Raw genomic sequence first — 12,315 nt, forward strand, 5'->3', positions numbered from 1 at the left:
CTATTATTCTACTTTCTTTGTATACCTGACTTATTAAGAAATTAATATAAGTCTGATAATTTTAGTTAGATCCATAAGGTGATGAGTTACACATCTTCGTCTGGTTAGGAAAGCGCAGACAAAATGGGATATAGTAGGTGCAATGTATATTAGTTCCTTTTCTCCCTTTTTACCACCCATTCCTCAAATTTTGTAGCTAGGCAACTGCTGGTTTCTAATAATCAACTAATATGTTACTGACCTTCATATGTTGAACAGAATCTTAAGAGCTAACACTTTGCTTGCCACTCATAGGCATTTAATAAATATTTGTTTATTACATAAAGTGCCTTGCTTTTCTATAATAACTTATTTATGTAGAGCTAAAAGTACTCTATTAGAGGAGAATAAGACAACAATTTTAAATGTGTTGAGGTTAAAGAGAGTGTCCTGTAAGCATTTGAAATTTAACAATCTAGAAATTAAAATAAAAGTCCTGAGAAGAAATGAGATTTTTGAGAAGAAGAGAGTGTGAAGGGAATGAAGAAGAGTAGAGAAGTAAGAAAACTTTCAGAGGTTGGAAAGAAATTAACAATGACTTGTAACAACAATGGTGCAAGATATAGAATCATCTAATGTCACAGAGATCAATGTAGAAAGGAATTTTAAGAAGAGATACTTCAATCAGTGATATCAAATATTATGAGATAATAGTTTTTACAAGGAAATGATGAAATTTCTTCTTTCCTTCAGTCTTATTCAGGCTCAGCTAGGATGCATTCCAATACAAGACTTTGCTTTGACACAAGATACCTCAAAGATTTTCAGAAATGGCTCACGAATTACAAGATGTATGTTATAGGATTAATGGATTTTCAGTATTTTTCCCAGTAAACTATTATACTAGATTTAACTTTGGAAACTTCTTTTTAGGGTTATCAGATTTTGTGTCTGTTCAAGAAAAGAAGTTTGCTGTACTATTGAACAGTTTGATTTTAGCTAAATGTTTTAGATGCAGACTTTGGGAAAACTCTCTACATGTATCCAAACAGCTGGAAAAAATTGGTAGGTACTGAATACAGGCAGACAATTTGTCAATGTCTGCAGTTTATTTTGTTTTTCATTGTTGGGAAAATTATTCTATGGTATTTATAGACTTTAAGAAAAAATGTGTTTGTAGGCCTAAATAAGGTACTGAACTTCTCTTGAAAATCGGATTTTCATTTTCTCCTGATTGAAGGATTCTATTTGAAATCAATTGGGAAATCTAATAAAAATGAATGCTCTTTTTTAAAAAAATATTTTGAGGGAAGTGGGAGACAGAGGAAAGAGAGGGAGAGAGCATGAGCAGGGAGGAGGAGCAGAGGGAGAAGCAGACTCCCCACTGAGCAAGGAACCCTGATGTGGGTCTCCATCCCAGGACCTTGAGACCATAATCTGAGCCAAAGGCAGATACTTAACCAACTGAGCCACTCAGGTACCCCCTACTAAAAATGAATACTTTTATTTTTAAATTAGTTCTCAAACCAAGAGTGAAATTTCATTTTAGTATTAGGTAACTATGTGTTGTTCTCTATTCCACTTTTATGATTATTTTGTTTTGTTGTCAATGACAAGTTACAGAGCTAGCAATCCTGGCCATTCCTAATTCATTACAGAGAATTATATCACTTATTTATATCTTAACTTTTTCTCTTTTTTTTTTTTTTTCAGTAACAGGACAATATTCACACTCATCTTCATAGAGATTCTGTAGACAAAAGATTCTGCATAATCACTTCTTATCTATTCAGATGTAGCTCAAGTTATGTATTGAAGAACTCTAGAGGGTACCAGTTACAAAGACTGGGGTATAACTAGGTATACTCTAGAGTTTTCCAATTTGGTGCCTTTGATTTTGTGATCCTACTCCTCCTCCTCTCTAAGAAGAGAATTGTTACTCCATGACTAACAGCTTTGTTAGCTTTATAATTTTATATGCATTTTGGGGACATTAAAAAATATGTAACAGGTAAAAAAAAATACGTAACAGGTTATTAGGGGTTGTCTCATTATTCCTTAGAACAAAGATCTCCAACTATTTTGTGAGAAAGTGCTTTATTATTTCCTTGAAGTTTGAAATCAGTGGGATAGCAGAGGACTGACCAGTCCTGGGAACTGTGGTGAAGATGGGGATTAGCTGGTGGAAGAAAGTAAGGTCAAATTAGAGGAGGGGTTCTTGACATTAAGGCTCACTTTTCTACTGAAGTCCTAGCAAACCAGATGCTGTACCCTTCTCAAAAAGATGAGTTCTAAAGTAGAAAGGAGGTTCCATGTAACATTTGGGAAATAACAACTTAGAGAAATTTTGAAGTTAGATTAAACGATTAAGAAAATTTTCATTATATTTGAAAAAGTCTTTCTGACTTTCTAGAATATTGTCAATCAGGCATCATTTGCTTCTATCTTTTCCAAGTTGTTGAACACTAATGTGTTTTTTATACTAACTCAGTATGGCTGAAGAGAAGGAAGCAAAAATTGCCCAGCAAAATTCATACACTAGAAAATGGGAGAATCTAAATGAAAAAGAAAATCTACATTCTTCCTGAGCACCAGGAAAAGAATGATGAATACAAATTGATTTTTCAACAACATTTATAAAAAATTAAAATTCAGGAAAAGTTTCGAGGGAAAATGAACATGAAGGAATTATTAATACTAGGAATTATATCTTAAGAATGAATAAAAGATATTTTCAAGGATAGTTAAAGGTATGGAAAAAGAAATAGTGTAATATCCCCACCAGTAATATATGTGCCCTAGGCAAGACGGTAATATTTTGGAATTTTATACTTCTGATAGTATCTCCTATTTCGGGGTTTGGTTAAATTCATTTGTGAGTGTAAGAATTTTAAATTCCAGTTTCCTGAAGCATAAAGAAACAGAGAAGGTGCAAAAATAGAAGTGAACTTGAAGAACAAAATTAAAGTAAATGTGGCTAGAGAGTTGTCAGCAAGAGGAGAATGGTAGGAAATTAAATGGGACAGGTAGACTGTGGTCAAGTCAGGTAAGGGAGTTTGGTCATGGTAGGAAATTTTCACTTTATACAGAATGCAATGGAAAGGAATTGGAAATTTTAGAAGAGTAAAATTATCTGGTTTCAGTACAGAAACATAGAACTCTCTTTCTAAGGTGGAAATGCTCAGAGAGCTGTAGCTTTATGAAGCAATATTCCCATCCATAAGTCATGTTGTCTTCTCTTCAAACATGTTACATGTTTATCTTATCATAAAGTACCAAGTGATCATATCATATGATATATATCATATCATATCATAAAGTACCAAGTGATTCCTACTGTTACATGTAACAGTAGGAATCACTTGGTACTTTATGGATGGCATATGATAAAAATAAGTGTTGAATCATCTTGTGAACCAAAGAGTTTCTCTCTCTTCTATAAAGCAAATACATGTTTTATTTCATTTTGAAAAAATAAATATAACAATTGAATAAATTTCACAGCCCAAATAATCCAACTGAAAAACTTTTTTAAAAAACTTCAAAAATTAGTTGTTAATCTGGAACTTTAAAACAGATTTTTTACTAATGTTGTTGAAAAGTTAAGTATAGATTTAGTGTAAAATGGATTGTTTAAAAACTGCTATTTGATTAATTTTCCACAGGTATAACATTGTCAAATGCAATGGTAAATGCAGGTTTGACCTCCTTTAAAAAAATAGAAGAAACAGATGCAAGGGAACTTGAACTGGTATTTAATATTCACTTATATCTAATGTTACCTGAATTTTATCTAAATTTTAAAGCCTACCTTTTGTATCTTTTTTTCTTCTAAAAATTTTTTTTCCTTCTCATAGTCATAAGTATTTTAACTTAAAGTTTTGAGAATAAGCATTATTAAAACTATTGATACTGAAAAGTATTTACTAAAAGAACTTCTAGCCTTGTGGTAAGAATATAATGTTATAAATGTTTTTAGATTTTAAATAGACACCCCCCTTTTGGAACGCAAATAAAAGAAACAGTGATGTATCTGCCAAAATATGAACTTGAAGTGGAACAGGTAAATTTTTTTTAAAGGTATTTTCATTGTCTTTTCAGGAATAAAGCTACCCATAGCTGACTTGGAGCTGATAAGAGTAGTAAGGTTATTTGTAACACTTTTTATGCCTATTCTTTTTTTAAAGATTGCAAGATATAGTGACACCATGGCAGAAATATTAGTGACCATTACATTAAGAAATTTTGAACAGCTACAAACTAAAAGAACAGCACCAGATTCTCACTATGTTACCTTAATCATAGGTGATGCAGATAATCAGCTGGTTTTTAAGCACAGAATTATGTAAGTATATGATTTCCACTTGATTCTATTTCTAAGCATATACTATAAAAGAAAAAGTAGCTGAGAAAGAGTAGCAAAATCACTGTGGGATTAATTAAATTACATTTTCCTTATGCTGTAATGGGGTAGTTTCTTGTCTGTTAAAGAAAGTATTAATATTGGGTTTGTCAGTACCCAAATGAATAGTGTGAAATCTGTCACCATGGTTTGTTTTGTTTTGTTTGTTAACAAGTGAATAAATGACCTTTAGGAGTAGCTATAGCCCACTGTTGTTGAAGTTTCTTATTTTTTGCTTTTCTCCAGTCATTCACAACCTTACTACCCTTTTATTATCTTCCTCCTGCTCCTTCAAGATTTATCTAATATTTCCAAAATAAAATCCAGCAAACTACTATAGCTCCATTGTAGGATCAGGCAACCAGATCAAATATATAAAGAAGGTACCTTCCCTTACACCTGGTTCTCTAGCATGCCATTCTATTATTTTTACATTAGTCTTTTTTCTGATAGTGTTATTTCTCCCAGATGCCCTAGGCAAACTCTATAAGGTTAGCAGTTATAGGTATAACTAATATTTTTTGAGCTCTTCATAGGTTCCAGGTAATGAATTATTTAATCTTTGTATAGACAGGTGCTATCATTGTCTTAATAGAGGAAGAAATTGAGACAGAGAGTTTAATCAATTTGTCTAAGGTCTTATAGGTAGTTTATAGCAAAGTCTGGGTTTAAACCCAAGCAGTCTTACTCCAGAGCCTATTGTATTACTTTACTTGTAAGTTCAGATTTAGCAGTGACTCAGAAATGGGATTCTCCTCATTGTTGCCAGAGCACTGGAAGATACCTTCCCAAAATCATCTATGCAAGGTTCCTAGAGGGACTACAGTGTCTAATAGAACATCCCTTTCACTGTTAACTGCTTTACTGCAGCAGCTATGACACATTTATAGAGAATATGTCATGGTACAAATCTTTGTTTTCCGTGATAAGTCTGAAGACAGTTTTGTATATATAAAGCTAAAATAAATTCAATCACAAAATTGGTTGCTGGTTTGTGATGTTATTGGACGCAGACTATTTTATATGAATTTTAAACATACTATTCAAGTTCTCACAAATTCGTATAACTTATATATAGCCATTTGAAAGTGGTAGTGATGTAGGGGCAAGCTCATGGGTTGTTGATATCAACTATGTATTCAGGTGGACCTGAAATGAAGCAATTTAACTTGGAGTCAGCTGTTTGGCCAATGTGTAGTTAGAAAATTATGGTTGTGGTAGCCCCATTGACACTCCATTTCTTCCTCCTTAGAATTTGCAGCAAGTAATTTTCAGTACTGACTTTAGTTTACTACCAGATAGGACCTATGTAAGGGTCAGTCTGCCCTTGATGATTAATATATTATTTCATTAAGTATTCCAATTACAATTTAACAATTTAAATGATGTTAATTCTTTTTCAGGGATTCTGTTTTGCTAAAAGCTGGAAATTGGACTAAAAAGATTGATGTGAAGAGAGCTTTTAATTCTGAAGATCTCAGCATAAATCTAATTAGTTCTGAATATGGTAAGTTCATCGAAGTAATGAACACATAAATGTAAAGAATATGATAGCATTTAAAAATTTCCTTCATGCTGAAACAGAAAAGCAGTTTAAATGATACTGTGTAAAAATAATCTATTTAAATAATATGAGTAATTTTAAAGGAAGTTTCATATATTCAGATAAGTGAAAGCATGGACTAAGATAACAAAATTAAAATTATATCTGTTCATTTATAAGCATTTTATTTTCCAAGATAATAAAATTTCAATTGTTATAGGAACATTGATTTTTATTTTTATGATGATAAATGTATAAATTTTAACTTATTTTTTTTATTTAATTGTTTCAGTGTTCCACGATTCATTGTTTATGCACCATACCCAGTGCTCCATGTAATACATGCCCTCCTTAATACCCACCACCAGGCTCACCTAACCCACCACCCCCCTTAACTTGTTATATTTTTTTAACTCTTGTTTTTTTATATATATTTTTATTTCCTGGACTTGTTAGCTCTTTTATTTCAAAAGGTATAGAAATGTGAAAGATATAAAAACAAATAAATGATCTCCTGGTTAGATTTATAGGACTTAAGTACTTGTATACTCTTCATTTTTCTAGTTGGACTCGATATTCAGCAGAAATTTACAGTCTTTTACTTAGGACCGAAGAGGCTTGAAAATCAAATAGTAATGCGAAAAAAATCAGAAACAGAGATTTCCCATTCTAAACATTCAAATAGATCTACGATAGCAGGACCCAATAAAGGTAAATAGCTATATTTATTACTGTATTGCATTAAAGCAAAGTTATAGCTAGGGAGGAATATCAGTGTTATAGTACTGCTTCATTCAAGATGTAGATACTTGGGATTAGATGTTTAAGCTTCATAATAATTACATTAATAATATATAGTAGGATTTCTTATAAATAATATTTGTCAAATTGGTTTGATATTTGGAGCACAGTTTATTTGACTAGTTTTTGATATACAGTGCCCCTTTTTTTCTAAAAGCCATTGTTGGAGAAGAGCAAATGATATAAGACTTTATAGATTTGATGAGGCAAATCAGGTGACAGTGAACCTAAGAATTTTTTGTTACAGAATATTTCAAAGATACACAAAACTGGACAGATCTGTATAATGAACCCTTATGTACTCATTACCTACCTTAAACAGTGTTCAACTCATGCCTTATATTGTTTCATCTGTACCTCTCTTCAGTTTTCCCCTTCTATATTTTAAAGAAAATCATGTTATATCCTCTGTAAGTGTTTCAGTGTATATTTGTATATGGTGAGGATTTAAGAAAAAACATAAATATACTACTCTTACATATAAAAAGCTAATAGTAACTAATATCATCCAATACTGAGTTAATATTCAGCTTGCTAATTACCTTATATGTAAGGGGAGTAACTAAGAGGTACTGAGGAATGTGAAAGCAGTAGCTCCTATCAAAGTAACCTAGACAGTTGTGCTTTCTCAATTGGTAGTTAAAATAAATAGTAACTTCAGTGAAAGAAGGCAGGAAGAGCACATAGAGAATTATTCTGTGAACCCATGAACACGCATCTCCACCTCTTTAAAGAACACAGAGTAGGGTGCCTGAGTGGCTCAGTTGATTAAGCATCTGTCTTTGGCTCAGGTTATGGTCTCACATATGAGCCCACATCAGGGCTCCCTGCTCAACAAGGAGTCTTTTCCCTCTCCCTCTGCCCATCTGCCTGCTCATATCTCTCATGTGCTCTTTCTCTCAAATAACTAAGGTCTTTAGAAAAGTGGGGGGGGCACCTGGGTGGCTCAGTAGGTTAAGCCTCTGCCTTCGACTCAGGTCATAATCTCAGGGTCCTGGGATCAAGCCCCGCATCGGCTCTCCTCTCAGTGGGAAGCCTGCTTCCCCCTCTCTCTCTGTCTGCCTCTCTGCCTACTTGTGATCTCTCTCTCTCTCTCTCTCTGTCAAATAAATAAATAAATAAATCTTTAAAAAAATAAAAAATAAAAAATAAAATTAATTAAAAAAAAACACAGAAGAGCTCCCATTTCTGGGTAGGATGCAGTAGTTTGTGGCAGGCCAGTGTACCAACAGTAACAACTATAAAGCCTACCTAAGTTATAAATATTACAATTTTTAGGACATCAGTGAAAGCAGACTAAAGGAACTAAAATTCCAGAGGGAGAACCATTTCAGGGCTGAGGAGTCAAGGACCTGTAGGCTCTTAATTAAAAGCCTAAGTATGCTATGCTCTCAAAAGGGATTTATGTGATCAGCCACTCACCATGTTTGCCTAACACAGGAAAAAAGAAACCTTCTTTGGTGTAATATAATATAATTTGGAATTTACAGATACAATGTTTGCTGTATAATAAAAACCGACAACACATTCACAGAGGCAAGACCATATGACTTATAATTAACAGTATAAAGTAAGTAAAGCACTCTGTAGATGATTCAAATAAGAGAGCTAGCATTTAAAGATTCTAAAATAACTATGATTAGTATTTTCAAAAAATAAAGGAAAAAAAAATGTATGAAAGGCTGAGAAGTTTCACCAGAAAATTATAATCCACACAGAGATTTAAATGGACTTTCCTGAATTGAAAAATACATTATCTGAAGTGAAAAACTTATTGGTAGGTTTAATAATGGATTGGAGGGGCGCCTGGGTGGCTCAGTGGGTTAAGTAAGCGTCTGCCTTTGGCTCAGGTCATGATCTCAGGGTCTTGGGATTGAGCCCCACATCGGTCTCTCTGCTTGGCAGGGAGCCTGCTTCCCCTTCTCTCTCTTTCTGCCTGCCTCTCTGCCTACTTGTGATCTCTGTCTGTCGAATAAGTAAATAAAATCTTTAAAAAAAATTATGGATTGGCTATAGCCAAACTCAGGATCTGTGAACTGTTAGACATAACAAGAAAAAATATTCAAATTAAATCCCAGAGATAAGAGAATGGAAAGAACACAAAAAAGCATAATACTCAAAAAGTTCTAAAATATGCATAATTAAAATCTCTGAAGTAGAGAAGGAAAAGAATGGGGCAAATGTAATATTCAGAGACAGTGGCTGAGAACATTCCAAAATAATGAAAGACATCAACTCATAGATTCAGAATTTTAGCAAACCCTAGGAGGTAAATGCACAGAAAACCACAACTGGGCACATTGTAGCAAAACTGCTGAAAATCTTAAAAGCAGACATGGAAAAATGAAATATTACCTTCAAAGGAGGAACAGTGAAACTGACAGCTGGTTTATCAACTGTGATGATAGAAACAGAAGATAATGGATCAACAGCTTCAAAATGTATTAAAATGATGGTAACCTGGATTTCTGTGCCCAGTGAAAGAATCTTTAAAAATAAAAGTGAAATAGAGATATTTTGAGGAAAAGCAAAACAAAACTGAAGCACTCCAGCACAATCACTAAATTTATTGGCCTGCAGTAAAAGAGATACTAAAGGGAGTTCCTTAAAGGAAAATGACCACAGATGAAGGTGCAGAAATGCTGGAGGGAATGAAAAACAGTAGAAAGGGCAAATAAATGGCTAAATTTACTATTATAAATTAAACTCAATTGGCTATTGTACAGCAGTAATTGAAATGACTTGTAGAGTTTCAAATATATGTAGAATTAAAATCAGAAATGCTCTTACCTCAGGACTATAACACATCAAATATAAGGAATATAGAAAGACAGAAATAATAAAGAGAAAAGCAGAAGTGAATGAAATATAGAATGTAATGTACAACAGAAAAATCAACAAAGCTAAGATTTGGTTCTTTGAAATGATTAATAAATTTAAGAAGCCCTTATCAAGACTGATAAAGAGATAAATACGAATTAACAATATTAGGAATGAAAAAGGGGATGCCACTACAGACATCAAAAAGAGAAGGCTATTGTGAATTATTTTATATCAATAAATTTGACATAATTTGGGTAAAAATGAACAAACCCTCGAGAAGCAAAACTTACTGACAGAAAAAATAGAAAATTTTAGTGGTCTGATACTAGTAATGAAATTGAAGCAATTAAAAATCTTTCCACAAAGAAATCCAGAGCATCAGGTGATTTCACTGGTGAATTTCCCCAAACATTTAGGAAAAAATAGTATCAAACTTACCCAACTTTTTCGGAGAATAGAAAAAGAAAAAATAGTTTCTAATGCTGTAATTTTTTTGAACAGAGCCAACACAGGGATCTTGATTTCAAGACCTGACAAGGACATTAATAGAAAGGGAAATTATTCACCAGTGTATGTCATGGAAATAGATCCAGAAGTTCATAACAAAATATTAGCAAGTAGAATCCAGTGGCATACTACATACTACATTACTACATACTACTACATACATACATACTACATACTACATACTACAGTACAATTAAGTATGGCTTATTCCATGTATGTAAGAGTGCCTTAGCATTCAAGGATGGATCAGTGTATTTCACTACATTAACAGAAAAAAAAACCACCCATGTGATCCTCTTGATAGAGGTCAAAGAAATTTGACAAAAATTCAATGCTCACTTTTTATTAAAAAAATATATATATATAACAAATGTGGACAGTAGTGAAATAGTTTAAAAACTTTCCTATTTAGATGGAGAATGACACAAGAATGTTCTCTATTACTATATCTATTTAACATTATGCTAGAAGTCCTAGTCAGTACAGTTATATAATAAAAAGAAAAGTGATAAGGAGTGGGAAGAAAGAAATAAGCTGTTGTTACTTGAAAGCAACATGATTATAGGGACACCTGAGTGGCTCAGTCAGGTAAGTATCTGCCTTCTGCTCAGGTCATAATCCCGGTCCTGGGATCAAGTCCATATCAGGCTCCTTAATCAGTGGGGAGCCTGCTTCTCCCTCTCCATCTGCCTACTTTTCCCCCTGCTTATGCTCGTTCTCTCTCTCTCTCTCTCTCTGTGTGTGTGTGTGTTAAATAAATAAGTAAAAGTCGAAAAAAAAGAAAGATGATTATATACCTAGAAAATCCAAAAGACTGTAGACACACTGTTAGAATTAATATATAAAATTGGAAATATCACTGGATACAGAGTCAATATAAAAAAACTACAATAGCACTAAAAAGAATAGAGTATCTAAGAATACATTTACTAAAATTAGTGCAAGGTGTGAACACAGGAAATTACAAAACATCACTGAGAGAAGTTAAAGAAGACCTAAATAAATGGAAAGATATCCTATGTCCACGGATTGGAAGTCTTCATATTGTTAAGGTGGCAAAATTCCACATCAATCCAAAGCTAGCAAAATCCTAACTCTGCTTTGGCAGAAATTCACAAACTGATTTTAAAATTCATATGGGAAGAGGGAGACAGGTGGTGGAAGATTAGGGAACCTTGTTTCACCTGGTCCCTTGAATTTAGCTAGATAACTATCATACCATTCTGAACACCTGTGAATTCAACCTTAGATGTAAGAAAAGAATCGCTGGAATTCTACAAATAGAAAAGCAACCAAAAAAAACTACCTTTTTGCAAGGTAGGCTGAGAAGTGAATCCGAGGGGATGTATCAGGAGATAAATGGGAGTGGGAGGGAGCCTCCATATGCCAGCTTCTGGAAAGTGATATAGCCCCAGAGCACAAAATCAGAATCTAGAATTCTGCTCTAGTAAGAGACGTCCTTGCCTGATAGGTGCTCAGGTGGCAAAGTGGGGCAGAATTCTAGGTGGGACAGTGTCGTCTCAGGATTCCCTGGTTCACAGAAAAAATGGGGGTGCCTGAGCCAGCAGAGTTCCCAAGCACTGGAGTGGGGAAATTGATTACAGCCAGTGAGACCAGGAGGGGGCTCTCAGTTCTTTTTGTCATAAACCATGAACCACAGCACAAAAGGGCAGAAATGTCGTGACCCTCTGCCTTCCCTGGGAGGATCAGTACAGGTGCAGGCTGCAGGAGTCTAGAATTTGGCACACACAAAAGTGAAGACTGCTTATCCCTGAGGGTTTACTGAAGAGAGGGAGCTGTGATCTTTCAGCTCCAGAGCTGGAGATCAGGGCCCAGCCACGTTTATTTTCATCTTCTAAAGAGGTGTAGAAAGCCTTCAGGAAACAAAGTTACATAGATCAACCAGAAGCAGCTTTTACTGAGCCTGGACCCCTGGCAAGGGCGGTGCAACTCCACCCATTCAAAGATACCTAAGAATTAGTGCAGCAGGCCCTTCCTCCAGAAGACCAGCTGGAACATCAGGCCAACACCAAGTTTACAGAGCACACAGGACTGCAAAAGTCCAGTGATAGGGGAAATTAGTATATAGAATTTGAGGTCTTTTTCTCATGGTTCATTTATCTTTCAGTTTATAATTTTCTTTTTCAACTAGTTTCTTATTTTATCAACTCTTTGTTTTTAAGTCTTTTTTAACTTTCTTTTTTACATTTACATATTATAGGTGTAGTCTTCACTTTTGGCTTCCTTTCACTGTATTCAA

At 34.0% G+C, this 12,315-nt stretch overlaps 1 protein-coding gene across 10 annotated transcripts in view; it reads left to right on the plus strand.

The window, feature by feature from the left end:
* The window catches only part of HFM1 (helicase for meiosis 1), a 117,149-nt gene that overhangs the window by 70,279 nt on the left and 34,555 nt on the right, over positions 1–12,315 (plus strand). For 9 of the 10 annotated variants that reach the window (XR_007126832.1, XM_047727317.1, XM_047727319.1 and 6 more), the window contains 7 exons: positions 733–830; positions 913–1,044; positions 3,645–3,730; positions 3,959–4,042; positions 4,167–4,324; positions 5,785–5,888; positions 6,489–6,635. Coding sequence is in view for 9 of the 10 variants with exons in the window: in XM_047727317.1 (XP_047583273.1) it covers positions 733–830; positions 913–1,044; positions 3,645–3,730; positions 3,959–4,042; positions 4,167–4,324; positions 5,785–5,888; positions 6,489–6,635 (809 nt within the window). In the remaining variant the exon portion in view is untranslated. The remainder of the gene's footprint in view (positions 1–732; positions 831–912; positions 1,045–3,644; positions 3,731–3,958; positions 4,043–4,166; positions 4,325–5,784; positions 5,889–6,488; positions 6,636–12,315) is intronic. The other variant, XM_047727316.1, reaches the window with a different exon arrangement.

Source organism: Lutra lutra, chromosome 4 (genome assembly GCF_902655055.1).
Source record: "Lutra lutra chromosome 4, mLutLut1.2, whole genome shotgun sequence".
Taxonomy (NCBI): domain Eukaryota; kingdom Metazoa; phylum Chordata; class Mammalia; order Carnivora; family Mustelidae; genus Lutra; species Lutra lutra.